Source organism: Embiotoca jacksoni, unplaced genomic scaffold, assembly GCF_022577435.1.
Source record: "Embiotoca jacksoni isolate LCO1_2020_lvr unplaced genomic scaffold, fEmbJac1.0.p SCAF_20, whole genome shotgun sequence".
Classification (NCBI taxonomy): domain Eukaryota; kingdom Metazoa; phylum Chordata; class Actinopteri; family Embiotocidae; genus Embiotoca; species Embiotoca jacksoni.
Window position 1 is genome coordinate 994,113 of NW_027185341.1, and position 16,069 is coordinate 1,010,181.

General features: G+C 39.9%; 2 protein-coding genes across 8 annotated transcripts in view; one reads left to right on the plus strand and one right to left on the minus strand.

The window, feature by feature from the left end:
• Positions 1–709: 709 nt before the first annotated feature.
• On the minus strand, positions 710–5,784 carry zdhhc6 (zinc finger DHHC-type palmitoyltransferase 6). Of its 4 annotated transcripts, none has more exons than XM_069155461.1 (11): positions 5,681–5,784; positions 4,177–4,741; positions 3,943–4,034; positions 3,452–3,611; positions 3,189–3,347; positions 2,852–2,905; positions 2,378–2,545; positions 2,085–2,126; positions 1,831–1,976; positions 1,662–1,708; positions 710–1,576 (listed from the first exon to the last, which is right to left on the minus strand). In XM_069155461.1, the coding sequence occupies exons 2-11, from the start codon at positions 4,441–4,443 to the stop codon at positions 1,476–1,478; spliced, it is 1,236 nt and encodes a 411-aa protein (XP_069011562.1). In that variant the 5' UTR covers positions 4,444–4,741; positions 5,681–5,784; the 3' UTR covers positions 710–1,475. The 4 variants fall into 4 exon arrangements, with proteins under 4 accessions (XP_069011562.1, XP_069011559.1, XP_069011560.1 ...); XM_069155458.1 differs by having other exon boundaries at positions 1,831–1,979; XM_069155459.1 differs by having other exon boundaries at positions 1,831–1,979; positions 5,613–5,686.
• Positions 5,785–5,998: 214 nt separating this feature from the next.
• The window catches only part of vti1a (vesicle transport through interaction with t-SNAREs 1A), a 115,703-nt gene continuing 105,632 nt past the window's right edge, over positions 5,999–16,069 (plus strand). For all 4 annotated transcript variants that reach the window (XM_069155462.1, XM_069155463.1, XM_069155464.1 and 1 more), the window contains exons 1-3: positions 5,999–6,185; positions 11,998–12,056; positions 12,958–13,068. In XM_069155462.1, the coding sequence (XP_069011563.1) occupies positions 6,092–6,185; positions 11,998–12,056; positions 12,958–13,068 (264 nt within the window). In that variant the 5' untranslated portion in view covers positions 5,999–6,091. The remainder of the gene's footprint in view (positions 6,186–11,997; positions 12,057–12,957; positions 13,069–16,069) is intronic.

Consider the following 16,069-nt stretch of genomic DNA (forward strand, 5'->3'; position numbering starts at 1 on the left):
GTCTTAAACACCCACTAGTGGAAATCACATACACGTGAGCAGGCGCTGAACGATCACGTGACGTCCTTCGACGCGAGCCCCGATTGGCTTAGGAGGAGAAACTGTGACTCATGGGACATGTAGTCAAAATGATAACGGAACCGCGCAGAAATTGAGACTGAAAAAGTGTAATGTGTAAATATCTAATTGCATAGAAAAAAAAACTGTATATATATATATATATATTTTTAAAATGAATTATGTCACGTGTGAGATTATTACTCGAAGTTGAGGTTACTTCAGAGAGTCTGTCAATTATCTGTTAAATGTATATTTTTCTGATTCTTACTGTATGTCTTCACAGTATTCAGTGTTTCTGGAGAATCTAAAGAATCTTGTCCCTGTGTGTGTCTCTCTGTGTGCAAATGGTACTCGTGAGCAAAATGTTTAAACCACTCCCTTTCATGAAGACTTAGCCTACTGCTTTTAATAAGTAATGCGTTTGGAGCCCAAAATGGTTTCCTGTTCACATTGTAATGTTTTATAAAACAAAGGAATAACAATTACACAAGTAGATATGATTGTTTGGTTGATTTGACCACCAACTTTCACTGGAGAACGAATTGCAAACGTTTGTTGTGTAATGTTCTACAAATGTTCATTGGGGGGACGTTCCATGTACGTTGTAAGGGAAACTGTTAAATGACTGATGGAGCCAGAGGATACGTCATTTAATATTAAAATGAGATTTTATTATTTGAGCAACATATAAAATGATGAACTGCAGAATGTACTTTGCTAAAAATATTTTATGCATTTAAAGTTTTAAACAATTTTAGAAATCTTTAGACTTTGATTATCAGTATGTGAGACTTATTGAAAAAAATGTCAAATTACTGTTTGACTTTAAGCCATTCAAGCTAGAGAATTCAAGGCAAACAACCACTCTTGTGGAAGATTTTTTTTAATTTTCAATTTATTCTTTGAGGCCAACAGTTTGTTTTTACAAAAATAATAAAAAGAAATGAAGTGTTATCTCCATACTGTAGAAAGAGTTGCATGAAGCCCTAGGGTTAGCTGGGCAGAGGCATTGCATAAGTAGCAAAAAGGGGTATCAACACAAGTAAAAACAACAGATTCAAGTAAGAATTCATGTAATCATAATGATGTCACGTTAAAGCCTGGTGACTTTGTGAAAATTAAGACTCTTGTTGGGTTTTACTATTAGTCAAAGGAATCAAACTGAACCTGTGGGACCAGCCTCCTCAAAACATTTGACAGCAAAGTGCTAAGTGTGACTAAAAGAACTATGTTGCCTTAGAAATATAAGTTAAGACTGAAATGTGAGGAAAAATTGTAATCAAGGTGTGACATTTTTTATGGTAAACCTGCAGCATCAGGCATGACATCTTCAGGGGATGTGTGTTTATGAACGTGGACAGACACCTTCAGTTCAGTTTAACTCCCCTGCTTTACATAAAGCCTGTTGAAATGTATTAATTTACTTTCTTATCGCTGGTGCTATCACTGGCAGCTGTGTCGTAATGGCACTTCTCCACACATCGCCTTGGAAACCATCCCCTTATACGATCTCCAGCTAAAGGCCAAAACAGAAAGAAGACAATGATGCATTTGCTTCAGTGAATTTAAAAAAATTAAAAGCTAAAAGAATCTGGTCTCACCTCTCATTTGCTCCTCAATCATAACTTTGTCTCCGTACATCCACCATCTGAAGGAAAAAATATAACACAGTTTTAGACTCGCAGCAAATCCTTAATCGTACGCATAATCAATCAGAGACCAGAAGAAACAACTCCATTGCGATCACAGTTTCTGTGTTGATAAACGTACTTGGTGCCGCGAGTGGCCAGGATGGTGTCCCCCTTGTTGAGGGGGATCCTGGGCTCCTCGGTGCAGGGGGTTCTGAAAAAGGTTTGGAGACCCTTGTTGAGAGGGCAGCAAGCCCCATTATAATCCTCCACGGCTCGGTACTGGACCTGCTGGACGAGGCAAACATGATATCTGGTTATTCTACTGCTCTGACCATAATCTCAGATCAGACAGGATACTTGTTTGGGTGTATAACGGACTTGGCAGGTACTTACACTTCTCACCCGTTTATCAGCTTTCTGCTTCAGCTGCTCGATCTGTTTAACAAGGAACAACACATTTAAAGTCACTATTCTTAAATTTTTTTTTAACTTTCACCTCAATGTTTAACGTTAAATGTATCAGGAGGAATAATCATAGCACAAATTGCTTTACAGCGTCATTTATAATTTAACAGAAAGATATGCCAGCGCCCATAAGAACAATAACAGGCAAAAAAAAACCCAAAAAACAGGTACAGCAACAGCAATGCACACATTAAACAACTCAACAAACAAACTGAACCTACAGTTAAGGTGTGCTGGTGACACTTGGGATGGACGGGCCATTCAATGCCGTCACCTTTGGGTGTCCCTGACCACGTAAAGACTTGCTTGAAATTCAGCCAGCGGCTGCCGAGGTCATAAGGGAAGATGAACTCCTCCCCTGTTTGGTAATGCTGTATTCTGTCTTTGGCCTGGAGAAAAACACAACAGGAATGGTAGCGTTTGTTTGTGTGTGTGTGTGTGTGTGTGTGTGTGTGTGTGTGTGTGTGTGTGTGTGTGTGTGTGTGTGTGTGTGTGTGCGTGTGGTGTCAAGTTTCTCTTGACCTATAATGATCCAATGTTGAAAACATGTTAATTATAAATCCTTCAATATTGTGCAAATAAAAAAGCACTTTGACAGCCTACATTATTGTTTGTAGATCAAACAATAGAAAAAACAAGTCCTTGATTTACATTAACATGACATGACATGAACAAAGTCAGTGAGACTTTCTGACCTTTTCCTCGATCCAGGACTCGATCGAAGTCTTATTGCGAAGGATGACTTTCATCTGAAAAGGACAGACTTAATTCATTACCAGTCAGTTTTTATTTTCTTAAATAAATACATTTATTAGTGCATCATTAATTTGTCCTGGATGTGCCCTGAGAATATCCCAATGTCACATTCTTAAAATCATTTTGACTTTACTTTTGTGGCCTGGCAAATATCAGTCTGCATTTTGTTAGGGGTAGCTGTAATTTCAATGTCTTGTAGCCGCAGTCGTAGATTGTGGTCATGTAGCCAACCGCTTGTGTAAAATGCAAAACGCAAACCTGAGGAAAAAAACTTACCTGTATGAAGAAAAGCATACCAACGGCAATAGTGGTGCCCAGAGCCAAGCCTAAGGCAAAGAGTGTGGCTGCAAAGGCGGGCACACTGAAGGGCATGAGGGGCTGGAACTGACGCACCGCACTCATATCAATCTTCACAGTACTCCAGCCAAATGATATCTGCGATGAGGAAAAGGAGAACTAGTGAGGACTTGTGCCTAAAGCTGCAATGCCAGGAACATCAAAAGCCACGTCTAGCTGAGGCAAGGTGACCACTCACTCACCCTCTCATATAGCTGTGTGTACATGGTCATAATGAAGATAATGGCGGCATGCGAGCAGCCCAGCGGAGCCAGCAGCAGGAAGCTGGTGAAGTAGGCGTGGTTCACGTGGCCGCAACAGTTGTTGATCCACGGGCAGTGGTGGTCCATCTTCATCACACACCTGAGGGAGGGGAGGCAGAGGAGCAGAGGAGCGCCAGGGGCCTTGACTGGGTGCTTGGGAGAATATATAGCGATAGGTTCATCAGCAAGCCACCTTGCATCTGATAGTCTGACTGTCAGAGTTCGTCATTTGTGGGCACAATCATTATTAAAAACCCATACTTTGCTGTCACATGTGCAGCACTTGATAGGCACCAAAGAGCCCTGGATGGGCAGGAATAACATGCAGTCCGGGCGCACATGATACAACAGTAGAAGACGAACAAGCCCAAGGTCCATCTCGTATAGGTGAGAAAAAAAACCTACTTTACTTTGGTAATAAATGTAATTACCTGTTACACTTTCGACAATGGTGGGATCTGGGAGCCTTGTACCCCGGGCACACCCGGCAGTATTGTAAGTACTGGGTATCCTGTGGATTCTCCTGTTTCAAGATAAACAAATAAGTTAGATTGCCTAATGTATCTTTACTGCTATTACATGGCTGACATCGTCCCAAACTGTTCAACGACAATCTCAACAAACACAAGTGGAAAAAAAAAAGTTGCAGGGATTTTTGTCCTTACTGGTGTCCAGCCAAGAGGAATGTATCCGGGTCCAACAAACATAGCATTGAAGTAGTTGTAGAGGATGAGGACAGTCCAGTTGATGAGCATTAAGAAATTAATGCTGCCTCCTGTAGTGTCCAGTGGCCAGTACCAGATAATGGAGTCCAGAATTGCCATGGTGGAGCATATAGCAATGACAGACAGGGCTATGACTGGGCCCCAGTGGCACAATCTCCGAACCTCATGGAGGTTCTCAAACGTCACAAACATTGACAGGAAGTTCATTTTTTTGTTTTTTCTTTTCCCCCAATGCAAGGTAGGTAACAAGTATTTGGGCTGTTGAATTTTCTTAAATGTATCGACCAAGCTTCGATGTATTACTTCCTCCCTTTACTATCTCGCAAAGTCAGCGGTACAGATGATGCACATATTTCTTCTCGTCTTCCAAGTACCCAGCAACTGGCCTGCTCTTGAGTCACCGGGGTTTTCCGTGTCCCACCGTTTCTTGCCCTGGCAAAGAGCAGCATCCTCTCCGGCCAATCTTTGAAGCACACTATCCTTGCAACAGACTCAGATTCCCCATCTGAGGAAGAGAGAGAGGGAGTATTTTTAGAACATAACCGGTGCTACGACATTTCAAGTCTTTCAGGGTAAAATACAGACAGCGCCTGCAGTCACGGGGATGCTCAGTCCGGTGCCGTTACATGTGACGTCTGTTTTTGTTTGTATACAACTGAACACATCTTTTTTTTTTTTTTTTAATTTTTTTTTTTTTATATAATCCACTTTTTGTTGGGGCTGTTTGACAAAAGCTCTTAGTTCAGCTGTCATTTTGAGTCTGTACCGCCGTACGTCTATTATACAAATAATTTGAACAATGTAATCTTCCACTTTTATCAAAACATTTTTTATTTTTTATTTATTTTTTATATAAATGTCATTCTTGGGTGATTTATCACTGCCATATTGCAATATCGATCTGGAACATTCAAATGTAATTCATTAGAACAAGCAGGTTTTTTTTAGATAACAGATTAAAACATACCATATTACATCTTTTCCAGGAAAATAACTCACTGCACAAAAAAAACCCATTTACACTCAACAGTGACTAATTAGCTCGTGTTATCAAGCTAGCTAATTCGCACCAAGAAAAAAAAAACACACATTGCGGTTTTATATTTAAGCTTTCTGCCCATTTTTAAATGTACAGGCCAGACAGGTGGCACCACTCCGGTTTAAAAAAAAAATAAAAAATAACTGGATAGATGACTAATGTATTCCTTTGCTCAGAAATATATGTCTCGTTTTAGCAGGATGGGTTAGCGGACTAACGTTAGCCTGCTCGGCAGCATTTATAAGATCCACGTTTCACGATGAATTATTGCCCCCCCTCCCAGACGCAAAGATTAAACACCGACATGAAGATATAAACAACTGCCTTCTGGTATTACCCGTATATGCGCCGTTTTTTTTTTTTTTTTATGAATAGAGAAGCAAGCTGTCACTTTAAATTACAAACCTGGCCACTTCCTTGGTTGTTTTTTTTTTTCTCTTCAATTTCTTCTGTGTACGAAGAGGAACCTTCCTCATGGTGTCTCAAAAACTACGACCGTCCGCCACTCGCGGGCCGTTTTAAACCCAGGAAACGTGTCTTAAATCGCCACAGGGTTGGGAATAATATTTATGTACTCATGTGCGGTATAAATAAACGTGTTTTATTTTATTTATTTTTTTTTTTAAAAAAAGTATACACTTCCCGAACCCCTCCCTTTCGATGTCGGAAAGAAAATATAAACAAGGTCCAGTTTCTTACCGGACACATTATGCTGTGACTCAAGGAAGGGACGCCATTCGAGGCTTGTTGTTATTATTATTTTGAGCTAACCGTCAACCAGAAAGCTACTTACCGGTTTAAAACTTAACCGTCGCAATGTCTTCAGACTTTGAAACCTACGAGCAGGACTTCGGGACCATCACAGCAGACGTAACTAACAAAATCGGAAGAATTCCCAAACTAAGTGGAGGTAAAGGCCACTGCGTTTTTATTCGCTGGGACCGCCGGGCTGATTTGCGAGCTATCGATTAGCTATCGAGTCTCAGCTGAGAAAGGCTCGTGTCATTTCATCCATTCAAATATTTCCTTCCGGCGAAGCGTTTGTCACCAATAATGGCGAAACACAGTTGTAGCGGTGTTCTTGGTTTATAAAAGGAAACAGCGTCGCGTGTTAGTGGCTGGTTTATCAGCTTTGTATTTGGTGAAGAAAATGTGAAACACGAGCTCGGAGTCAAATGACGTGCCGGTTGTTGGGATGGACACGTGAGTCCGGGGCTACGACCCTTTTTTTTATTATTCACGGTCATGTGGAGAAGATAAAAAGCATCTTCTAGTTACTTTGGTGAGAAGGTAAATATGAGTTGAAGTCGCTGAACCGCAGGGATAGAAAGTCAACTTTCACTGGAGTGATTTTTCTGTAACACGGTTTCATTTCATTCAGTTTTGATGATGAATTAACATTTGATGAGGATATGAATTTTGAGTGGCAACTGGCAGGTAGTAGCAGCCTGCGGCATCTAGTGGTCCAGCACTGACATGGTGGAGTAAATATGAAGACACTTTTAGAAATCTGTTTCTTTTTTAACTCATTTAAATTGCAGACTGTATATTAAAGGAACAAAATGCCATAGGACAATATAAATCTGCAAAGGCAGAGAATAACTTTCATTCATTCAAATAGTTGCGTCAAAGGAGGTGTGCAAAGTTCTCGTCTGAATGGCCGACTTTTTTCTGGAGGAGAGAATATATTTTATGTGCTGCTTGGTTTCATTATCAAATTTGGTAAATAGTGACTTGGAGTTATTAAATCTGGTTTTGTGAAGAGGAAATTTGACAAAGGGAATGTTCAGGTTGATAAAACACTATTCTTCGGTTTTAGTGCCACTACATGTTTTGAAACCAAACAATACATTCTCCAGGTGTAAAGTGAAATCGGAGTCAATATTATCAAAATTAACTAATTTAAGTGTAATTTAAGTCGTGTAGTCATGTGGATGAGCTTAGTGTACAACATTTTTTTGCATACACTGCAGAGACTCCAAAAATGGAGTCACTAATAAATGTTTTGTTCTGAGTAGCTTTTAGTTACAAGTGAGTCACAAATATTTCAGGCTGGGTCACGTCAGCATGTTTAAAGTCACACATTTTTCACGTTTTTACCAAGAACCAACCCAATATTGTTGGACAGCAACCTCTCATTTAGATCTTTAAAGTTTATGTTTATTATGTTTGTATCTGGCTCCTTTCACATTTAAGAAAGGCATTCAAAGTAGGTTAGAAGTGGGGATAACATTCAGCACAGGCGTTATGATTTGAGCTTCCAGTAAGTGGGCAGGAATTGAGTCCCATTCAGAATTAACTACAGTTAATAACAGAAATAGGATATGTTATCATTTCTATTGGTTTACATCATGGCAAAGTTACGCATTTGAAAAAAAACAGTATAATCTATCATTTTAATTAGGTAGATTGGTTCCAACTTTCCCCACAAATGAATGCAGATTTGTATATGGTTGGCAGTAGGCAGAGCTCTGTGAATACATGGCAAAGAGGATGGATGTATCACACACTCATGTGCTGCTTCTTTACTCAATGGTTGGAGCATAAAGGCTCATTGTGTCACAGAGCAAAAAGGCTTTAGGGTTGAGATATATTTCCTTTTTGTTTGGCTATACAGCATAATGTCTGGTGCATTCAGATATGTCATTTGTATTTTACCTAAATGAGAAAAAATTCATTGCAGACGAGCAGCGACCACAGTGACAAATATACAAAATTATTCTCAGGTGGGCTGTTTTAATATGTTTAGCCTATTATCCAGAAAGTTTATTTTCATTTAGGTGTTAATGTTGTACATGCAGCATCTTATTCTGTTATACCATTGGGTTTCACTTTCCCTGCTACAAGAGCTGTAAATGGACATCATCACTGGGCCGTTATTGTGACAATAATAGTCAGCTGTGAACTGTTTGTTCTCATGAGTGTGAACTTTGAATTGCACGTACTACCTTCAAAATTTGATACTAATACTAAGTTAGAAGTAGAAGTAAAACAATCATTTGGTTTGCATGTTTCAGAATTTGTAAAATTAAAATGACAGAAAGGGAGTCAGTTTGTGCAGCATCTTTTTCAATCTAACAGTCAATAATTCAACTAGTATTTTGCAGTGTGAAACAACTGTTTTTTTTTGTTTTTATTGAAAAAAACAAAACAAAGCAAGCAAAAAAAAAAAGCTGTGTAAATGCGGGTGATTATTAAAATCAAATAATGAACTGGCTAAATTTCTGTTGTCCGCAACTAGTTGGCTACTGCTCATAGTGTCAACTTGCAATTTGTTTTCGGTTTTGACTGCTAAAAACTGCCAATCCCTACTTGGAACATTTATCTCCTCCTCTTGGCTCCCACTTGCTCATTGGTTTTTCAAAGGGGCATGCCTGTCACAAAACCTCGCCTGGCTGCATATTTCCAGTTTCGAATTGGCATCTTTGAAGTTTCATGGCAGCCCATTCCACAGAGTAATTTAACATTGCTTCCTCTCGCCATCTGTTGACTGTCAGAGTATGCCCATATGAATATGTACAAAGCGAGGAAACACATTACAACCATAAGTAGCTGTTCCATGTTTTCTTCCACCAATGGAATAGTTTACAGTTGAATTGCAGTTTCCTTCATTAAAGCTTTTCTTTCTTTATGTTTACTTTTTTTTTTTTAAATCCCTCTCGCTCTTGTTCCTCCAGAAGTGGCTGCATTTGTCCTATTGTTTGACACCTCAATCCATCCATTATCTATACCCGCTTTATCCAGAGGAGGGTCACAAGGGGAGGAAGGGGGGGAAGGGAGGCTGGAGCCTATCCCAGCTCACTTTTGGGCGAAGGCAGGGTTCACCCTGGACAGGTCGCCAGTCTATCACAGGGCCAACACGTAGAGACAGACGGAAACAAAGACCATTCACGCACTCATTCACATCCTTGGGTGAGAACCTACGCAGGCACAGGGAGAACATGCAAACTCAGCACAGAAAGGCCCAGGCCCGGATTCGAACACAGAACCTTTTTGCTGTGAGGCGACAATGCTAACCGCTGCACCGCCCTGTTTGACATCTATTTACTGTATATTGTATTTATATACATCCAGACAAAAGCTTTTTTTCATGGTTGTTGTGGTATCTCACTGATTTATGTGTTACGTTGTATTATATTGCTGATAATGGTCAGGGCATATGGAAAAAAAACGTCCTTGATTGTCTTTTTCATGAAACAATCAAATGAATGTGTTAGTTCCCATCCCTGCAAAACCATTCAGGGAATATTTGAATACCTAGGATCAAAGGTTTGATCCATGTAATTTTTTCACCTTTGTGTTTTCATGGCAAGACATTGCTTGTCAATCATTGACACACTCAAATATGGTGCATTTTTTCGAAGTTAAAAAACAATTGCCAGGCCCTGTGTTTCCTTTATTTGCCTTACTACTGTGTACAAAACTCCTCATCCGTCCGTCAGCAGGTTGTAGTCTTCGTAAATATCCATACATATTTCACAGCCCTCCAGCCCGAGCCCGAGTTTGAGTAAGAAAGCACCATCTCACCTTTCTCTGGATCGCCTCTGGCTGTTTACTGTGTAGGTTGTGAGGTTGGACACGGGTTTTAAAAATGAATTTGAGGACTGGCAAAAGGTAATGTTGGCCCATGGTGCCTGAGAAATGAAGATCTTGGCTTGGCTTTTCTTTTTTTCTTTTTTTACGATATTGCAATCCCACAAGTGGTAGCCTTGTGATTTGCTTTTGAGCTTGAAGTTTTGTTGACTTTGTATTTCAATTATTTAAAATGCTGTTAATTATTTATCACGTTAAAAAAACAGTTCTGCTTGCGATTCTTGATTTATTTCATTTAAAACATTTTCACTGGTATAACTACTTTTGAGAATATATCTTAAAGGGCTGTTCATTTAAAAGTGAAATATTTGAATTGACTACTGCTGAGATTTTATGTATGACTTGGATCACCTTTTCTCTGATTCTGAAGTGGACAACTGGCGTGGTGATATTTGCAGTGTCTTAAAAAAAAATTTGATTTACCAAGATACTTTTTAAAGACATGAAGAGTTTAAAAAAAAATATATATATATTTTGTAGCTATATATTTAAATGTCATTGTTTTGTTTTGGCAGACAGTAATACAACATGCACAATATATACAGTCATTTGTTTGATTAATTGGTTATCATCTTAAAAATGTAAAAACAATGAAAGAGCTCAAAATTGTTTGTTTTGTCTGACGGGAAACCAACAAGTTTAACAATTTTACTTCATAAGAATATGATTATGGAAATCATATTATAAGACAAATAATCAAAGCATTTAAAAAAATTCAGCTCGTCATGGTGAATTATTGCTCCATCTTGCTTACTTTCACAATAAGGCTGCTGACATAACACCCGTAATGGACATGAAGCAGTCTTTATGAATGTTTTTATCCGTGATTATTAAGTGTCAGTTGGTCAATTATGAACTCATGAACACAAAAGTCAAGGTAGCCATCATGCTGTCTCTGCAGCTGGACGAACAGACAGGAAGATTTTAAACCAAGCAACAATTGAGGGATGTGTCCTGCTTCTCCTTAAGTCCTGAATGAAGTCTCTCTCTCTATTTTCATGTGTCCCGTGTTGCCGCTGCTGTCAGTTGCGTTGAAGAAGTTTGTGCAGATCCCATATCGATGATATTTGGGCTTCACTTTTGCATAGTGACAGGAAGTGGCGACGTGCCGTCCGTCTTTACATAAAATCTTTGGGGTGTTGGTAGCTTTTCTTTTCTGCGATGACTTTGTGACAGCTATTGGTAGCTAAATCAACAGAAGTGCGATTCAGGAACGCAAATCATTTATCGAAGGATCAGTCAGGCGCTTATGAAGACATGACACTAATTGACAAGGTCATTTTAATAAAAATTGCCATTACAAAATGCAACTAGTAAAAATGACATTGTGACATAATAACCGCTAAATAAATTAAAAAAAAGAATCCCAAATATTGTGAAAATATATAGCTATAAGATATATAGCTTTTTCAATGATTTCATTATTACTTTGTTACTGCACCTAAAACAGTTTGTCATCAAGGTTTTGCTCATTCTTCTCTTCCTTTTCTATTTGCTTCATGAAACTATGTCGTGTTTATGATGCTCGCTGAAAAAAAATGTGTTGATGCTCGATCGCTAAACAACCGTACAAGACCTCTACGTTTCATGTTATTCCGTGTCACGGCGCAGAGCTAATTCCAGAACAAAGACCGGTTCAGCGTGCGTACCGAGGGCGGGTAACGCTGCTGCCTTAAATAACCATCGGATGTACTGTAGTTTACGTGCTTGTCTGGAACTCTTAAGTCCTAATGAGTTTCAATGGGTAATGTGGAAGAGCAGCCATGGGGTGAGGTGCAGAACAGTGCATTAGTCATTCTGAGTGGGACTCATACTTCTGGCAAGTGAGCAAAGCTGACACCTCCCTTCCCTTTGAGTTGGCATGAGGTGTCTCGCTGCTCCTCAACAGAAACCAACAAAGGCCTCATAGACGCCAATAACTAAGAGACATCAAATGTTGGCTCGTCGTGTGGAGAGAATGTGTAAATATATCTTCAAATGTGTCCTCGTGTGTTGTTTTCTCCCAGTCTCTTTCTTGCTCTCTCTCCCCCCCCCTCTCTTCCCCCGGTGCGGGGGAGTTAGGTTGTTGTCATGAAGCGCTGTTCCTCCGTCGGCTGATCAATATGTTGCTGTTTTTTTTCCCCTTTCAGAGGAGAAGACACAGCTGGTTCTAAATGTCGACAAACAGCTTGAAGAAGTCAGAGAGTTGGTACGTCTTTGATCAGTAATTTTCTCCTCTTCCCATTTCCTAAATAATGAATTTGTGGAAAGAGGGAGGGGACAATTTTCCCTGGCACCAGACAACAGCACCTGTATTATCCTGGTGGTGACATGACACGCAGACACACACACACACACACACACACACACACACACACATACACATATATACATACATACACACACCCACCCACCACATGGCGGAAAGGAGGCTTCCTCCTCACATGATTACTTTCCAGTAATCCGCTTTTAAGTGACACCCCTATGACACATTTCAAGCCATTATCTTGAGGTGGGAGTCTTCATGTTGCTGTTTAAAAAAATGAGCAAAGTCACCTGACAGAGACAAATTGTTGTTGCAGTTGTCTTGTTATGCCACAGTGATTAGTTTCCTCCCAATCTGCCACAGAGAGACCTGTCTACCCATGCATCAGATGTACTTTTGCTTCATTCACGGTGACTTTGTTGGGCCTGTGTGTGTCAGTGCAATGAAGGGGCCCTCATTTTTGATTGTGTATTTATTTACAGAACAGCCATCCTCTGTCGCAACTTTTATCACAGCTGAGTGACGCGAGCAGGAGGCATTTTATTTTTACAATCAACACTGGAACATATTAAAGTTAATGCCGCTGAAGTTTCTCATTTTCAAAGTTTTCAAAGTTGGATATTTTCAGAGTTGTCTCACGAGCGGCGTTTTGTCATCGATGGAAACCTTTTTGTGAGAAATGTATATTTGTATCTTAATGAACTGTAAACCTGTCAGTCGTGGAGTGTTTTAAAAAAAATAAAAAATGTTTTATTGCTTTTTGAAATGAATCTGAATGTGTTGGGTAGGAAGAATATTTGAAATGTTTCGATATTGAATTAACTGGATTATCTGCGGGTTTTAGCTGGAGCAGATGGACCTGGAGGTGCGAGAGATCCCCATCCAGAGCCGAGCCATGTACAACAGCAGACTGAAGAGCTACAAGCAGGAGATGGAGAAGCTTGAGAAAGAGTTCGTAAGTACTTGAACACGTAATCAAACCTTTGTTAATTGAAACATTACACATGTGATATGCGGTATGATGATCTTTATTAAGTGCGAATTCCAGTATGCATTAAATATATATCCTAATTACCAGATATATATATATATATATATATATATATATATATGTTTGAATGTACTGTTAAAAGTTGTTAAAGTTGTAACAATCAATCCCCCAACACACACACACACACACACACACACACACACACACACACACACACACCATAGATTTCACTCTCAACCAAACTATTTCTCTCTCACACTCCTTCTCATACACACAAACAGTCTTACACTGAAGCTCAGTGGTGCATCCACAGAGGTTAATTCACAGTTCATATTTGAACTTGCAAGCGATGCCTATCGAGGAAAGCTTGTGTGTTTGTGTTGTTGCTGCAGAATCCGGCCTTGTTTAGTAATTCATAAATCACTGTATGTCTTGACTTGATTTCTTGCCTCTATCAAAGCTTAATGAACAGTCCGGTCTTTTGGGTCGCTAGCTTTTAGTCCATATTGTTGCTGCCGATATCGTTCACGGGGCTTCACTTGATCAGCAATATAATAGATTTACGCAATTATCCAATGCAAATGAAACCGTTCTGAATTTTTGTTTTTCCTCTTCATCTTGACATCTTTTCTAACGAATGCTACAAGTTGTGGATGCATTTTCAAAGGATAGTTTGCATTGTAATCTCCACATTGCAGAACTATGTATATTTAATGATATCTTTCCTTCTTTCCTGTGGTTGTTGTTGTTTGCTGTTGTCAGTTTTGTTGTGCTGGTGCTCACAACACGGTCATAAACCTACAGTGTAAATGTAGCTGACCTTGAGCTCAAGAGCACACGTGTCCCTCCGCAAATCAAATATGATGGGATGTCTAACCTCACAATTGGCTGGAAAAATACACGCTGCACTGGATGTTTAAGAAGTTTTTAGATGAATTCACAAAAGACTGAGCTGGGATAGGACCACCATTTAACCTTGTCATTATTGGGGTGAAAAGTTGTATTGTGTTTTGATTTTGGCAAAATAGTCGACAAACTTTCCTCCAAACTTTGGAATGCATTAAATGTGTAGTTTTTCTCTCAAATGTGAACTTTTTCCTCCCATCTACGAAGGATTTATTGTCGAGTTGGTAATGTTTAATGGAAAGGATTTCCCGAAATAATCATTTAAAGATGCACAATATTAGAATGCACATCATTATAATCAGAATGTCTGATTTTGTGTGTCATAAAACAAAAGTTGTATCACATTTAAACCAAATTTAATTATCTATATGCGAAACAAGATATTTTAAATGTTCTTACAAACATGATATAATCTAATGCCGTGATGAACAATGACATACGGCCCATCTATATTTTAAAATTCATCCCACACATGCATGCACTTACCTCATCTAAATAAACGCCGGCTTATAATTGACCCAAATCATTCTCTTGAACATTTGCTCACTATTTAAAATCAGTTACCACGAACTGCTTTTTAAAAAAAATCTGTAATGAATTTAACAACATTCCCCCAAAATCCCCTCACTGTTTCAAATTCAGAACAAACAAGTAAACATGCATAAACAACCCATTTGGATGGGAGATATCATGTGCTAGTGATCTGTGAGCACACCACTGAGATGTGCTGACTGAGATCAGAGAGGAGATCCCCATGCCAAGACAGTTGGCTTTCCACGTCACGGGCATTTAATTGGCTGATGATTAATCTTTAACTTTTCTTCTCCCCACACTTACCGTGCTTAATCATCAAGCAGTTAAGTCCTGCTGTGGCTGGTATTGGTGCTAATTTTCATTACTTGAATTTTTCTTATTATTTTTGGGGCACATGTGGGAAACTTTGTCCCCCCCCCCCCCCCCCCCTCCCCCCCAAAAAAAAAAATCCACTTTATAATGCCAAATGCCCTGTATGCAGAGATTCTTATTTGTAAATCACTGCATACAGAATTGCTATGTGTCATAGCTCACAATACGGAAAGCAGCAGGTAGCGGTGGGATAGACGTAGTACACAGGAAAAGAAAAAGAATATTGGCTTGCTTCTGACTGTGACTCCCCAGTTTGACAGTAATTTTCATTTTTACACCTCTGTGTGTGGTGCGGTCAGATCAGTGGACATTTAAACCAGGATCACCCACCTCACAGAGATCCGTCGAGTATAGCTCGTCTCCCGTAAATCTGATGCAAGCGTTCACAAGGCAAGAACTTCAGCCCCCTCAGATGTGCCTCAGATGTGCCAAATGCTGTAGCCGAGCTCAGACTCTCACTTCCTGCAGGCCCAGGGAGGACATGACACTCGGCTCGAAAAGGCGTCTAGTGGAAAAAAGGCGATCTCCTTTTTCTTTTTAATGTAAAAAGCTCCGGCTTTGTTGTGCTTTCTGTGGATATCAAGGCCTTTTCCACTCCCTCACCACCCAATCCCCCCCTCCCCCTCCTCCACACACACACACACATACACACACACACACACACACACACACACACACGCTCGCGCGCACACAGACACACCTCACCCCCTACTGGCCTCCCACGGGTGTCTCCCCCCTTAACCTGCTCTCTCATCCTCTCATTCACCCGTGGTTTGAAGTATTCCTACCACCGGTGTGCCAGCTTGAGACCTCATTCCCGCTCCTTTTCCAGACAGGGCCCGTGTCGACCTCTGTAACCCAGCCATTTCATCCAGGAAGACAACTTATCAAACGGGCATCCCAAAGGTGTCTATATGAGGCGTAGCTTTGTTGGCTTGGTTGACAGCTTCATTGTGATAATAGAAGGGGCAGTGGGAGTCTTAAAGGTGCTGGGCAAACGACAAACAGGCATCGCAGCGGCCAAAGGGGATGCAAGCCCCACTTTAAAAAAAAAAAAAAAATTTAAAGAAAAAAAGTAAACCAGAGTATAAAAAAACAATTAAAAAGAACAATGAAAATGCTTTTTGATGGGGTCGGCTTGTTCAAGTTAAGA